The 16,827-nt window shown below is 43.7% G+C and overlaps 1 protein-coding gene and 1 long non-coding RNA gene across 5 annotated transcripts in view; both read right to left on the bottom strand.

Moving 5' to 3' along the window:
• The window catches only part of LOC138549941 (rho GTPase-activating protein gacN-like), a 308,520-nt gene that overhangs the window by 188,490 nt on the left and 103,203 nt on the right, over nucleotides 1-16,827 (bottom strand). For all 4 annotated transcript variants that reach the window (XM_069642373.1, XM_069642374.1, XM_069642376.1 and 1 more), the window contains one exon: nucleotides 13,695-13,887. In XM_069642373.1, coding sequence (XP_069498474.1) covers nucleotides 13,695-13,887 — 193 coding nt within the window. The remainder of the gene's footprint in view (nucleotides 1-13,694; nucleotides 13,888-16,827) is intronic.
• Nucleotides 14,890-16,295, bottom strand: LOC138550019 (uncharacterized). The gene is made up of 3 exons (XR_011293790.1): nucleotides 15,727-16,295; nucleotides 15,599-15,630; nucleotides 14,890-15,504 (listed from the first exon to the last, which is right to left on the bottom strand). It is a non-coding gene; the product is annotated as an uncharacterized lncRNA (long non-coding RNA).

Below are 16,827 nucleotides of genomic sequence, written 5' to 3'. Positions count from 1 at the left end.
TCTGATGTAGTTGACCAGATCGGGTGTCGCTGAGTTGGGGGGGGGGGCTCTGTCCCCGGCCTGGACACACTGTCAAGTGTTGCAGGGGTGTGGGGGGGGGAATGCGTCCCTTTTTTCTCCTCTATGGGGCATTACTGTTGGCTAGCTGCTGGCCTTACCAGGTTAGCTGGAGCCAGAGAGTAGCTCTGTGTACGGTTGCCGCTGCACTTCTCTTTGGTATTGCAGTGCGCGAGTCCGGCAGGAGATGAGGATGGGGCTTGTCTTTGTGTGGCAGAGCCGACTTTGCAAGCTTGTCCTCCAGGGCTGTTGGGGGTGACTTACAATTGTGGATGCTGCTGGGGCTGCTATGTGTGGTGAGAGGTCCGTGGCATGTCTCCTCTGCCCACAGCCGCTTCCATCTTGGAATTTTCCCGGCCCCTAGTCCCGTGCTGGCGGCTCTCCCGGCGCCTTCAAGAGCCTGTCTCCTGTTGCTGGAATGATGCTGCTGCGAGCGGCTCTCTCAGCGTCCGCAGGGGCCCGACCTCTGCTGCTGGGAAGTTGCAGCCTTTCCTCCCCTTGGCTTCGGGACCCAGTGGCCTCCCTCCCACCGGGGTACACCGCCCTTGATGTCTGGGTATTGCCTGGCTCGCCCCTCTGTTTCGGGGGAGGGGGGTGTCAGGCTGCTAGTGGGTGCTGTGTTTCCCTCAACTGGGCGATTTGGCGTTGCTGCAGATGAGGGAGCACCAGGTTGGGGGTGGTCGAGGGACCCCATGCGCTTTGGCAGGCACCATTTTGGACTGTTGGATAGTGGGCGCCTCATTGCTGCACAGTTTACACAGTGCTGCACATTACGATTGTGCCCCTTTATTTTGCTGGTACTACGCCACCTGCAGTGAATCTCAATTCCTCTTACAGAGCTCAATTGCAGCAGAATTTGAACGGGAACCAGGGCATCCCACAGAGGCTCTCAGGGAAGTGACCACATTGCCGGCGCTTCAAGCCATGGCCCCAGATACATTCTTTTAAGGATACGCCAAATAGTATTTATTTCTGCTGCCACTACGTATAAAGAGACAGCAAATATTTTTTTTTATTCTTTTTATTGAATATAGCTGAAATATATCAACTTTTTCAAATATTACAAAATAAGAATTCAACAATCAAATTATTAAACAGTATACAAAGACATGAAACAAGGATCAAATCACAATTACATCAATTTAACACAAATGTTAAGGAAAACAAGTAAAATCCAATTACCTAAAATATTTTAAACTTAGACAAAAATAACTAAGGAACAGCAAAGCTAAATACAAGATAATATATCACAACTACAAATTACAATTCAATATACTTCACAGAAGCAATTCTCCCAAAGTAATAACATAGGAGCTGATTGATCAGATGCGATTAAAAGTTTGTACTTAAAGCTTGACGATGATATTACTTTTGATGTTTCTCAAAGTCATACAAGTTGCTATGATATTGCCATTGTTGTTCCTAACATAGTCATTATGTATTCTTCACTGTTTTAAAAAAATGTATTCCATTTTCAGTGATTTTAAAAAATGTACTGTTGCTAATCTAATGCTCATACAATTGGTGGCTGCTATTGCGACCCAACGGTTTTCTGGTTGAATTTGTACAAAGTATGCCAAATGTTTACCAAAGTGAATTTGTCTCAAATACATAAAATCTGGACAATTTACAATTACGTGTTCCAATGTTTCTACAATGGCAACGTTTTTACAATAGCGGCACCACTTGGAGTCCGGGTCAATCTGTTTTCTTCGTGCTTTAACTTCACAGGTCGGCCATATATTGAATCGATAGCGCAATATTGCGTTTCTGACAACGAGAGAAGGTGCGATGCAGAGGTAAGATGCTATTTCTCTGTATCGCTTTGGGCCAAACACAGAGGTATCGAAATCTTTGTACTTTAAACAGATAGCTCTTGTGTCAATCCAATCCATCATGTAGAGTTTTTTCTTAGCTCGGTCAGGGTTGCACACAAGATTATCAAGGGAAATGTCTGCATTTGCCAATATAGACAAGATATTTTTAGACCATTGCTTGGGGAACTCTTCAGATGATGAAAGTAGATAGCTTGATACTGTAGCTAGTGTGGAATTGTTCCAAGTAGACAATAGGCATTTCCGGAATAAAGTACACAAGCGCCAGTTATACATGGCAGTTAAGGACGTTAGCCCTAGTTCATATCGAATCAAAACCCCAGGGATGCAATGAGGAAGATGAAGAGTGGTGCACCAAAACCTTGCTTCTAATAGATTCAAATAAGTCGATTGAATGACTTTGTACGTTTCTAGACCATATAGAATGGTGGCTACTACATTCTGTGTCCAGTATATAATAGCAGACTTTATAGAAAATTTACCAAATTTGAACACTATTAGTCTTGTTTGATGTATAGCAGCAGTTAATTTCTGTTAAATTTTGCACAATTGGGAGTTGAACGATGGGAACCCATCAAATATGAGGCCTAGATATATATAATTTGAAACTACCTCAAGTGTCGTGTTTTCAATTTTCCACTCCAATTTGTGTCGGCGGGAGCCTTTGGGTGCATACCAAACAATTTGAGTTTTTTAAATATTTACTACCAACTCATTGGCTCTAAAATAGGAACAGAGCGCAGTCAATAGATTTTGTAAGCCAATTGGCGTTTTTGAAATCAACACAAGGTCATCAGCGTACCAAAGGGCTTTCACTTCCACACCATTCAATTTTGGAGCATCAGCAAGGACCTTAGTAAAGATCCATCTGACAGCGTTGATAAAGAAATTGAATAGAGCCGAGGCGAGAATGCATCCCTGTTTTAATCCTCGTTCAGTTGCAACAGCCTTTGACAACAAACCTTCTGCCTTCAATCTTATAAACACCTCTGTGTGTGATTGGAGTGCAAAGATAATGTCACTCAATATGGAGGGGCAATCCGCTTTGTTTAGTTTGTCCGTAAGTTTCGGTCTCAAAACTGAATCAAAAGCAGAGTGCAAGTCCACGAATGCAAAATAGATTGGTGGTTTCATAATGTGTGCACGCTGTTTAATAGCATTTAAAGTGATCAGGTTCACAATGCCGCTACAAAACCGGTCTGTGCTGGATCACGCTGCTTAACCTTAGTCGTCCATGTATTGAATGCCTTTTGAGACCAACCGAGAGAAGATTTTCGCCGGGGCGTCCAACAATGCAATTGGGCGAAAGCTTTTAAGGTCCTTACGATCACCATTTTTGTATATAGGCACTATTAATGATGTGCGCCAGGAATTTGGTATTGCTTTATTTTGCAAGATATGCTGAAAGGTGTTATTTAGGACAGTTGCCCACTCATGGCGGTTTTGCTTAAACACGTGATTCGTGAGGCCGTCGGGACCTGCTGCTCTTGATGAGGAAGATTTATTTATAAAATATTTCACAATATCTTCCGAGCATGCTAAATGCCAGCACAAAAAGGATCTGTTTTTATAGATAAAGCTCTTCATCCCATCGTCGGCATAGAGTTTGGTGAAATGGGTAAACCATTGTGCTTCCGTAACCCCATTGAGTTGAAAGTCAACTTGTGAGGCAGAATTACATTTGTTTAATAGTTCCCACACCTGGGCAGAATTTTTCTTATAGCAAGCTGACATGAAGTTTTCACCATCAATTTGAAAAAGGTGGGCTTTTCTAGATCGGGTCCAGTTGCGATAAGAGCAACTGGCCGCTTTGATGGCTTAAATCTTGTCAATCAAGGGCAATTTGCGTACTGTTCATATCTCTCTTTTATAGGTTTTTTTCTGTTTAAAAAGTGCGAGATCAAAACCATGAGTGTGAGTGTTAGACAATCTATTATGAGGTGGAAAGATATTCCTAAATGTGTCTAGCACATCCACATAAGAATCGACGCCATTCATCCTCTGATTGTTCAGGATGGCGGAGTTCAGTAATGTTAACTTATCAGAAGACCATCTAAATCGATTTTTACCATTATTGATTATCAGGGTTTGTTTAGGCCATTTCTGGGATGTTGTACAAGTTTGGTCTAAAATGGTCCAATGTTTAGTAAAGAGAGCAAGTGATGATCACTTCGAGTTTGCTTAACAATAACAAATTTGTTGGTGTTCACAAAAATGCTGTTGCTCAAGAAAATATAATCAAATGTGGATTTAGAGTCTCCTCTCTCCCACGTGTTCATAGGAGGAATGTCACCCTGAATAGCTCCATTAGCCATCTTTAGATTGAGATCTTTAACAAACAGATTCCATCTCAGACTAGCACTACTAATGCCCTTATTGTTTGTCTGAAAACATGTTAGGTTCAGATCACCCACCAACAAAATACCAGCGATCTTCTCGTGTTGAGCAATTGTTTCAAAGAGACGGGACAAAGCACGATAGAAAGCATCATCAGTGATACCAGCTGGGTTGCGATAAAGATTGATCAGTGCATACGTATGTAATCCAAAAGTGACCTTGACCAATTGCATAAACCTGTTTGGTGACAGCCAGGCCAAAAAGCCACTACTGGATTTCACCGCTACTAGCAAGCCTGAAGTAGGTCTGCCTTTACCAGAGGTCACTGCAGGAAGTAAGGTGAGATCATGGTCATCCCATATGGGGGATTGTAGCATCCAGTTTCTTGAAGTGCCACAATGTTAAAACAATTCAACTGGTCATTTAAGGTCCATTGGAGATGTGAAAAGCCTCGCGCATTCCAACTTGCCAGTGAAATTCCGACACTTTTATCGCTAGTTAGTGGTTACGATTGATTATTTCAGGCTAACACTAACTGCGTGCTGTTCTCTGTACTACAAAATGGGCAAGCACAAACAGGTGCTGCTGAGGGAACTACATTCGCCACCATGCAGTCAACCTCCTGTTGGTTCTGACGGGCTGGATTTTGGGCTAACAAAAAGCCCATATTAAACAGATCAATTTTCGCCTTCCATAAGGTGTTACGTACCAAACCTGATTTGATCCACAATCGGACAATTGATAAGTTTCTGTCACACAGGAATTCAATTTGGTAAAAGTCACTTGAGGATAAATCTTCTAGTGCCTGAATATCTCCAAAGATGTTTAGTACACTTGAGCGACATAGATCATATTTTGGGAACAAACCATCACAACCTTTCGGAATCAAAGTGTAGAAGGACTTAAATCTCTGTGTATTGGAATCCTTCTGCTTATTGGTATGAAGTTTAGAGTTTAAATTACGATTCTCGTTAGTCAATAGATTATTTTGTGGGGTCGCATTACAAATATTGCCATGATTGGCTTAAGCTGTTTTTTTTAGGCATGCCATAGCAGTTTCCTTACATGGGAGGGCTGTCAGTTGGCTGCTTAAGGAATCTTTTTGTATAGTCAAACGATTGTCATTCACCGGAGTGGCCTCTGGTAGCACCTCTGTTAACATTCTGAGTAGGTATACATCAACCGCAGATTTTGGTTTAGACAAGCGATCTTCAAAGCCTGAATCAGAAGCAAGTGCAGGCGTATGAGATTCATCAACGCTTGTGGCAACCGTTCGAGTAGGAATGTATGGCAAAATCTCAGCAGGACTTCTATGATGAGCGGGAGGCGCTATGTGCGAGTTATTATCAAGTAATTCCACCAGCTCATTCAGAGGAATATACGAAGCAGGCAGAATCTGCACCTGTGTTGCCACACAGGGCAGTGGCACAGACAGGGAAGTAACGCCTTTAGGCACTTTAGGAACGGAAAGGGTATGGATCTTGAGGTGAGCAGTGCTACCTCGGGTCGCTTGTATAGATGCAGCTATATCATGACCAGAAATAGAAGACACCGCTAAGGGAGGATTTGGTTCATGTGAATTTTTAGAACTGATTTTATTAGCCTTACCTACAGCTGACCATTTATTTGCCAGTATTTTAGCTTTATTAGTGATCAACGCTTTCTTGCCTTTTTTTTGTGTTTGCTGAGGGACCTCTTCACAATAATTCATTTTTTGAGGAACAACTAACCCAAGAATCATTCTTTTTTTCAGTTGTATGATCCACACACTCCACAGGGCGAATGATCATAGGAAACAATGGTAAAACCGGCCTTACGGGATCAGGAACCATTGGGCCAGAATTATGATAAGCCAATTGAGGTGTGGTAGTTTCAATGTGTTGAGCCACTTGACTTAGAATGGGAGTGTCACTTATTTATTCGTAAATTCGTAAAAATTACGAATATCCCGGTTATGTGAGGGGGTTTTATTGGCTGGCGTGAGAGTGATATTTTTTTTTAGAAGTGCGAGTGGCACGTTTAGTTTTATCATTGGATTTTAGTACAGAGCCATTTACTGGAGTTACAGAGGAGTTGTAGGGGTTACACAAGAATTGATTTCTCAAGAACTTGGTCTGGCACACTAGGCATGCCAGATTTTAAGGTATGCATGATTTGTAAGAACAGCTAAATCAAACTTGAACACTGAACACTAAACACCGGCACACAATCACACTGCTTGAACCAAATGCGACGTGCAATGCACGTTAAAAAACAGGATAAAATTGACAGACGTTCAAACAGTGACACAAATAGGCACGAGAAAGCAAACCAACGCGTTTCCTGTCCGGTCACCGCATCTCGCGAGGAAGCGGAAAAGCAGGACTCTCCAGGACACCACGCGTGCGCGCGCATGCACGTTTAAATAGCAACGCCCACAGGAGCGTTGTAGAGCCTTGTGAGGAACATAGTTTCAAACGTAGTTCAGAGAAGTGGAACGCTACAGATATTTCAACAAAATACCCAAAATGCCCTACAGAACATCAGCTTGGCTTGGAATATACCATTATAAGGACACCACATCTGAAACCTTTTCAATTTCTGAAAACAATATGAATCGGAATCTACAATCATTGTGTGACTATTTAATAAGGTGTCACTTCTCCCCAAGGGGGAGCCCCTTCCAACGAGGCCAAGAAGGTGAGGCTTCTACCCAACAGTCCGCCTGTGGGTGGTGTAATGTGGGAGGATCTCGTGGGGAGGGTCTACCTCTCTAGGGATGAGCACAACCCTATCGGGTACAGCCCTTGCAGTGTAAACACACCCCCACAAAGTCTTACCTCCCTTTACTTAAATAACGTCTTCCTGGAGAGTAAATCTGTGTATTGTTATCAGGTAAAGAACTATAGGAAACCTGAAAGTACTATGACGAGGAAGAGTGTATGAAACATGAAGATCACTTGCCACACAAGTACTGGTACACAGTGGCCCTGCACTCATATCAAGAAAAGAGATGTAGGACTTATACAACGAGTGGATTGAGAACCGGCTACATTGTATACAAAACTAAGAGGGACAAAGACAACACAGTAGTCTGAGGCAGGTTCTTGACAAGCAGAGCTATTGTACAATTAAAAATTGAACTTATAGGTAAGAGATGTGCTGTACAAGACCAGCTTACAGCAACTGTACCGGATATGGGCACAAACCATGATCAACAGCTTAGATATGATCTGTCCGGTCACAGGTATCCAAAAGGCAACAATGGCTAGTATTACAAGTGTTATAACGAGTAACGCAAATGTGTAAATCATACTTTACCCAGTATTTGACAATAATAACTTTGGTTGCATTAGTACAATTTAAAAAAACACCAAAAAATAGAAAATTAGCAAATCCAGGGAAGGACTATAAACATAATTAAAGGCTAGAGTCGGATGTTGTACATATTTAATGTGTGGAATTAAACAGAAAGTAGATCCTTCAATTAGGAAATATTTACTGCATTTTTGAAAAATCTTTTTTGAGACGGACAAACACATCAAATAGTATACCATATCTTTCCACTCAATGCATCAAAAATACAAGTCATACAAAAATATACATTTTAGATGATAAAACATCATAACAGCATTGACAGATTAGCTCCCTGGAAAAGAAAGTTAGGGACAAGCAAGCAACATTATATATAAACAGTCCATTCAGGAGTCTTCAAGGGGTGACGAGATAATATCCCCAAAAGATTTTCTTAACCTTTCACTTCAAAGTTTTTCCCTGTATGCGTCACCCTCAGTTTAGCTGGCACGTCACAATGTGGATTGTTCCCACGACATTCTATTGTCCTTCCAAAGGTTTTGCAGCAGATTGGTCAAAATTACAGGGCATAAATGAGAGAAGAACAGAATTCAGGAACTCCTGAATTCCCCACTTTTTCTAATTGCAGCAGTAGGCAAAATCTTATCTCTAATGACTGATGTAGCAATGGCAGTTCCCAGAACCTTCCATCTCGTAATCAGTTTCCTCGTTAGCCACGCCAATGCTCTAGATAAAACAATAGGAGCTCCTTCATAACGCTGATTCACCTCCTTAGAAATAAAATGGAAACATTCAGAGTCTTGGCAGTTTAACCAGTCGAATATCCGCAGCTTAGTTCTCATGTTCTAGCCAATCCACCTTGCGTCCCAGTTGGATGATGGAGGGGCCACACAATACTTAAACACTGTATGTCATACTTGGTGCTCTTGGAAACGCCCCTACTCGCCTAAGACTGAAGTACTGGATTTCTCCAATTACTTCAGCCTGGTTTCAAATCTATTTAGCCACTCATCCGTCGCCTCTACTCTAGATTCCACCATGGCCATGTTCAAACGTACCTTGTTTAGTGCCTTATGCATTGCCTGCTGTGAGGGAACACAAGGTATTCATATTCTCAAATAAAGACATTTATTAAAATAAAAATGGGTTGGATAACTGGCCCTATTCTAAAGAGGTAATTCCCTACCTAGTAATCAAAACTAAGGATTAGTCTGTGTCAGGAATTTAGTAACTGAAAAGCCGTCCTTGTGTCCAAAACATCCTATCCTGACCCCCACACTAAAACAAAACAACAAAGGGGTGCAAGGAAATGTCTTTTTCTTGATGTTAGCAAAGGTTTTCAAAACTAAAACATAATAATGACTCAACAAAAATGTTCTCCAGGCTAGAGACACTTGGATCAAAAGAGTGGTCCTGTTCCCCTGGAATCTTAAATAGGATGGCAAAGGTTCCACTTTAATAGTTCCTTTGTGTCTTCACTGGACTCACAAAGTTTGTGTTTAAACAATACTTTCGGTAACAGTTTTTCTGTAGGATTTAACTCTGCAGATTGACCTGTGTACTCCCCAGCCACGAATCTTTATTCAATCTCAACCACCTGGTGTACTCACCTGCCGGGATTTCTTTCATAGTTCTTTTCAGATCACCTGGTATACTCTCCTGCCAGGAATCTTTATATAATTTCAACCGCCGGGTGTGCTCGCATGCCAGGACTTCTCCATCGTTTCACAGTTTCTTAGTTACACCGCAATAGCATATACTGTGAAGTACTTGGTATATTTGCCTATGGTAACACTTTCCCAAACTTCTGCCCCACAATGGCATCTAATGCATCTGTACTGGATTGGATTATGTTTTGATTGGGCATATATGTTTTTGTACTGTGCCTTGACTGCATTCAAACATTCTTCTTATTGGATGTTGAATTTGACTTTGCCTTGACTTCATTCAAACAGCCTTCTTCTGTTCTTTTCAGTATTAACAATCTCATATTAATCAAACACTTGCATGTGCGCTCGTCGGGACGCCACATGGTTTCCAGCTGATTTTGGCAGACTCACTGATCTCTTCCAGCATATCCGACTCTGCTTGCACCTTTGTGGAGTAGCCACTTTACCCGCTTACCACTCTGGAGTCAGCAGAAATCTCCCCAGCTTTCTGTGCATCTGTGATCACATGCCAGCTTTCCTTCTCAGCCTGGACTGACGAACACTGCTTCCTTGAGCGGCCCAACAACCAGGAGTTCCTGCGCAGCTCCCAGCGTTCCCACCGCCTTTACTGCTAGTCTGTTGAGTCTTTCCTTTTGTCCCGGTAGCCTTCTCTGTGAGCCACGCCTTCGCGAGCTGTCGCCTGGAGTTCACCGTCCTCTCCTACACTGCTCGACTTGACAGCGTGGTTACCATTTTTAAATGTCCAACGTATTGAAGGCTTTGAAAAACAACTAGCCTGCATGGTGATTTGGGAGTTGGAATCCATGAATGTCATTGGGCTTTTAACTCTCAAAATGGTTTTCCCAGGATTTTTACAATAAGGCATATTTTTATATTATTATTATTTATTATTATTATTATTATAAAGGCTTTATTTGGTTCAACAGTAAGACAAATCTTTTGCCTTACATAAGCTTAAGGCATATTAAAAACAGAAGGTGATGTGGGTGTTCGGGCCAAAGGTGGGGGCCTGACTAGAATGACAATAGGCCATTAAGAACTCAGGTATCAAAGGGTCTTCCTCACGGGAAAGGGGGAGGGGAGGGATACAGCATCTTGACCAATGGAGTCAAAACAACTCCCCGGTAGTTGTCTACTCCCATGTGAGCCTCCCTCATAAAACCGCCCCAGGTCAGCATCAGGTAGCGAGTGCCGTCCCTTGGCCACATGGGAGGAGGTAACCGAGGGGGAATCCGTGTTGACATCATTGGATTCATCACAGTGCATGGAGGCTATACATAGGTGCTCTGTCACCTATGGACAGGCCTGCCATTTCACCATTTGTGGCCCCTTTATCTGGGGATGCCCTCTTCTTCTGTACTAATAGCGTAATAGCTGCACTGTTGTCAAGTCCGTGCCTGAACCTCTTCCCTTTCTCTTACAAGCCATGATCGGCCCATCTTAGTCAAAATCTCCTGTAGCTAATCATATCAAAGAAATTACACTAATTCCACAGTTCATCGCTTTCCAAAATTTGTTTTAACTTCTCTTCTGCCAAGATGGGCCGCTCACCAGCAACCGCATCACCTACTCAAAGTTGTCATGGGGGTCAGCTCCTTTTGTTCTCATGTGACTGGATTCCCCAGTCAACGCCACTGCAGCAACCGGTCCCCCAGGTGTATAGCAGCTGCTGATCCTGTTACCATTTCTACTAGGTACAGCCATGGGGCCTCCTCGCTTTGGGCAGAAATGCCATCTTATTGCGAGGATGCCATCCCAAGGCTAGTTTTCTTGGTCAGAAGTGATCTTCTGCACGGTTCTACGTTGTTACATTGTAGTGAATTATGGTTCTAAGTTGATACATTGTAGAGAATTACTTAGTGGTAATTGACTTCATTGCAATTACTTCAGCTTTTATTTAGTTTTTTTTTTTTTTATATATAACGGAAGTGCTCTTCACCCATGCCCCCTGACCCAACTCCCACCCACCCCATACCATTCTCAACCCCTTATCGCCCTTGCCCCCAAAGATAGATATTTAAATTACCTCCACACAAAGTAATTACATCAAAGTGAATTACCACAAAACGATTCGCTTTGGTATACGACTTAGCCGTGCACTCCTTCTCATTCATTGTCAAACAACGGGTCCACTGCATTCCACACACTGCTTGCCGGCTCCTGCTCTGGCAGGAATAAATGTTTTCTTTACACACTAGGCACTGAACGAGGGAGCCATCATGAAGCCTAGAAGGGTTCTGCCATCTTCCTTAATATTTGGCCATTCGCCTATTTACAGTACATGTTAATTACCTATGAAGCAACGTCTATGTAGAGCAATTTGGTTAACTTTACGCTGTCTGAGTAGCATGTTATGGGCAAATTGTTGTACAGAAGTCACAGGCAATCTATGAGTATGTATTGAGAAAAAGTCTACACTATATTACAAAACAGATTATGATAGATCAGGTTGAGTTAAGTCTATCAGGAAGATTTAACATAGTAAATAAAGAAAACATAAAAGTCATGTGAGTTATCAGGAAAAAGGAAAGCTACTTCCTGTAATAATAGTTCTCAGGCATTTGCTTTCTACCCAATATCATAAGATCTTAAACCATTCCCGGCTTTCCATTTGGACTCAGCACACTTTCATACTTGAAAATATAAGACTCAAAACAATGTTTTCCTTCTCCTTAATAAACTGGAGTACACATTTTTTTGTTACAGCCTGCACCTGGTAGAGAGAGGTTGCATTTTTAGACATTTTATTAAAGACTGTTGGGCTTGCCTCATTGCACAAGATTTACCCATCCTCAATGTATCTTTCAAAGAGGTGCAGAGGAATGGCAGGTCCAAAAAGGAATCTGGCACAGGTATCCGCCCCGAAAAGCTATTGTTACGGAACCATACCATTTGCTTTTCCAGCCAGGAATCCTCCCTCTATTCATTACCTCTTGAATAGTGTGTGTGTAGAATGCAGGTCAGGTGGAGGCATTGTTCGCCAAGATGGATTACTAGGAAATATGCTCGGTCGACTTGCAAGTCCATTCTAGCATTACAGTTGGAGGAGTAATGCTTGCAGAAAGTGTGAACGGATTTCCATTTGTCAGCTTCAAAGGTTTTACTAGAGGAACAGCCCATAGCAAGGCTGACACTTGTGCTCTGGATGAAAGGAGCAAGCACTAGACCAGCCGGGCATGCCCGTTTGCCTTCTGATCGAACAATATGACAGAAGACACAACCCATTGAGTAATGGATACTCAATGGATTATATTAGGTACACACTCTAAGAGGCAAGAAGCTGTCTTGAGTCTGTTCTCTTAGATACATTGAAAATAAAGAAAGGGCAGTAAAGATGAAACTTAGGCTGAAATTCTGGATGTGCCTTTTGTTTCCATCTTATATGGAGGGGAGTGTCTCCAAAAGCTCTGCCCTGAAAACACTTCTTTTGAGGCTTAACACCTTCACCTTTTGGGTTTGCTTATGAACCAAATCTTTTATCCTTTCCCACCATGACCTCTCCCTGAGGAAGACCGAATGCCTCTCCACCACCCGTCACTAGATGGCACTTCATTGTCTTATGCTCAACTCCTGGAAGACCAAAGTCATCTATCTCCCAGCCCTAAATGCCTCTCATTTTTCCACATTTCCAAATGATTTTACCCCCTGTCATGCTCGCACTTGTCCTCCAAGGAACACAAGCATTGGGGTTCTCTTTAACAACAACCAAAAGCTCGAACAGGTCATCACCTCTACAGCCACTGTTGCTAGAATCAATCTTCACAACACCCAGAAGAACTGTCCTATCTAAACCTACCATTCTACCGAACCTCTACTCTGTACTCGGTCGTTATGACTACTGCTCATGTCTCGTTCTAGGCATCCCTCCCCAATCATTTACTCTACTTGGAAAAACACCCAACTTCACCACAGACAGCGTGTAAAACCTTACCCATTCCGCTCCCACCTGCCATCTTCATGACTGTCTGTGTCATCTCCCACTACAGTCTTCCTCACAACCTTTCATCTCACACCCTCTTCAATCTGTCAATCCTCCTCCAGCCGTGTGCAGCCTCGCTTGTCTACTTCTTCTCACTCCTTGAGCCCCTCCGCTGGAAGACCCTTTCTGCTGACATCAAAAATCCAACCAACATTCACTGATTCAATTCAGTCCCAAAGGTCAATGTAATGTGCCTCGAAAGAGCCCACTTTTCATAAGAAAATATAATATCCCTTGTAGCCGGTCTCCGTATCACATCTACATGTGAATATCCCCCTCAGACCCATCAAATATATGTTACGTTCTTTTTGTCCCAGTTTGCTGGTCTCTTAACCTTCACCCGCAACTGGTTATGTGCCAACTGATCCCAGTTGGAAAAAATGTTGAGAGGCACTTCTCTGCAGGACTGCCTAGAGTACTGTGTGTATGATCTAAACACTACGTCCTTATTAAATATACATACATATACATCCCAGTTTTAGAGTTCTCTAGTAATCTTACACATATTCACTCTGCGTTTACCTCTGGTTCACTTCCTCTATCAGAGTGGTGACCGAGGACTGCCCTCGAGTCATTCCTCGATCAGGAATCTCCAGCACCTGCTCCCTCAGACTCCACAGCTGGCTGGAGAGCTCGCGCCTCAAGTCTTCCATCTTCCTCTCCAGCGCAGCATCCGAGGCACCACGAGCAGAACTCTGCAACCGCTGAACATCCTCTGAGAGCCCACAATAAAGAGAGAGAAAAGACACATTAGCAACAATCCACCAACGACACAGACTGAACACCTGCATCTCACCCGATGCACAGACAAAACAGAGGGCATCTCACCTAATGGACATGCAAAACAGGATGCGTCTAATCTGACGCAGTGACAAAACCGCCTGAATATCACCTGATGCAGCTGAATATCACCTGATGCACAGACAAAACATGGCTGAATATCACCTGATGCACAGACAAAACATGACTGAATCTCACATGATGCATAGACAAAACAGGCTGCATCTCACCTGATGGACAAACAAAACAAGATGAATCTCGCCTAATGCACAGCAAAACTGGCTGAATCTTGCTTGATGCATTCGGCAAAACAGGGCTGCATCTCACCTGAGGCACAGACAAAACAGGGCTGCATCTCACCTGAGACACAGACAAAACAGGGCTGCATCTCGCCTGAGGCACAGACAAAACAGGGCTGCATCTCGCCTGAGGCACAGACAAAACAGGGCTGCATCTCACCTGAGACACAGACAAAGCAGGGCTGCATCTCGCCTGAGGCACAGACAAAACAGGCTGCAGCTCACCTGATGCACAGACAAAACAGGGCTGAATCTCACATGATGCAGTCAAAACAGGGCTGCATCTCACCTGATGCACAGACAAAACAGGCTGCATCTCACCTGATGCACAGACAAAACAGGCTGCATCTCACCTGATGCACAGACAAAACAGGCTGCATCTCACCTGAGGCACAGACAAAACATGATGCATCTCACTTGATGCATAGACAAAACAGGGCTGATTCTCACCTGATGCACAACCAAAACATTGCTGATTCTCACATGATGCACAGACAAAACAAGGCTGCATCTCACCTGATGCAAACAAAACAGAGCTGCATCTCACCTGATGCACAGACAAAACAGGCTGCATCTCTCCTGATGCACAGACAAAACTGGCTGAATCTCAACTGATGCACAAACAAAACAGAGCTGCATCTCACCTAATGCAGAAACAAAACCAGAGGAATCTCGCTTGATGCATAGGAAAAACTGGGCTGCATCTCACCTGATGCAGACAAAACAGGGCTGCACTCACCTGATGCACAGACAAAACAGGCTGAATCTCACCTAATCCAGAAACAAAACTGGTTGAATCTCGCTTGATGCATAAGAAAAACTGGGCTGCATCTCACCTGATACAGACAAAACAGGGCTGCACTTACCTGACCCACAGATAAAACAGGGCTGCATCTCACCTGAGGCACAGACAAAATAGGATGCAGCTCACCTGATGCACAGACAAAACAGGACTGAATCTCACATGATGCAGACAAAACAGGGCTGAATCTCACATGATGCAGACAAAACATGGCTGAATCTCGCATGATGCACAGACAAAACAGGCTGCATCTCACCTGATGGACAAACGAAACAAGATGAATCTCGCCTAATGCACAGCAAAACTGGCTGAATCTTGCTTGATGCATTCGGCAAAACAGGGCTGCATCTCACCTGAGGCACAGACAAAACAGGGCTGCATCTCACCTAAGAAACAGACAAAACAGGGCTGCATCTTGCCTGAGGCACAGACAAAACAGGCTGCAGCTCACCTGATGCACAGAGAAAACAGGGCTGAATCTCACATGATGCAGTCAAAACAGGGCTGCATCTCACCTGATGCAGACAAAACAGGCTGCATCTCACCTGATGCACAGACAAAACAGGCTGAATCTCACCTGGGGCACAGACAAAACAGGGCTGAATCTCACATGATGCAGTCAAAACAGGGCTGCATCTCACCTGATGCACAGACAAAACAGGCTGCATCTCACCTGATGCACAGACAAAACAGGGCTGAATCTCACATGATGCAGACAAAACAGGGCTGCACTCACCTGATGCACAGACAAAACAGGCTGAATCTCACTTGATGCACAACAAAACTGGCTAAATCTCACCTGATCCAGAAGCAAAACTGGTTGAATCTCGCTTGATGCATAAGAAAAACTGGGCTGCATCTCACCTGATGCAGACAAAACAGGGCTGCACTTACCTGACCCACAGACAAAACTGGGCTGCATCTCACCTGATGCACAGACAAAACAGGCTGCATCTCACCTGATGCACAGACAAAACAGGCTGAATCTCACCTGGGGCACAGACAAAACAGGGCTGAATCTCACATGATGCAGTCAAAACAGGGCTGCATCTCACCTGATGCACAGACAAAACAGACTGCATCTCACCTGATGCACAGATAAAACCGGGCTGAATCTCACCTGATGCACAACAAAACCGGGCTGGGTCTCACCAGAGGCACAGACAAAATAGGCTGCATCTCCCCTGATGCACAACAAAACAGGCTGCATCTCACCTGATGCACAGACAAAAAAGGCTGCATCTCACCTGATGCACAACAAAACTGGCTGAATCTCGCATGATGCACAGATAAAACCGGCTGAATCTCACCTGATGCACAGATAAAACCGGCTGAATCTCACCTGATGCACAACAAAACCGGGCTGGATCTCACCAGAGGCACAGACAAAATAGGCTGCATCTCCCCTGATGCACAACAAAACCTGGCTGTGTCTCACCAGAGGCACAGACAAAACAGGGATGCACTTCACCTGATGCAGACAAAACAGGGCAGCATCTCACCTGATGCAGACAAAACAGGGCAGCATCTCACCTGATGCAGACAAAACAGGACAGCATCTCACCTGATGCACAGACAAAACAGGGCTGCATCTCACCTGATGCAGACAAAACAGGGCTGCATCTCACCTGATACACAGACAAAACAGAATGAATCTCACCTGATGCACATACAAAACAGGCTGCATCTCACCTGATGCAGACAAAACAGGGCTGCATCTCACCTGATGCAGACAAAACAGGGTGGTTCTCACCTGATGCAGACAAAACAGGGT

This window comes from Ambystoma mexicanum, chromosome 1q (genome assembly GCF_040938575.1).
Source record: "Ambystoma mexicanum isolate Mex_15411 chromosome 1q, UKY_AmexF1_1, whole genome shotgun sequence".
NCBI classification, from domain to species: domain Eukaryota; kingdom Metazoa; phylum Chordata; class Amphibia; order Caudata; family Ambystomatidae; genus Ambystoma; species Ambystoma mexicanum.
The sequence above is the reverse complement of the archived record's forward strand: the minus strand, read 5'-3'. Positions and strand labels throughout refer to the sequence as shown.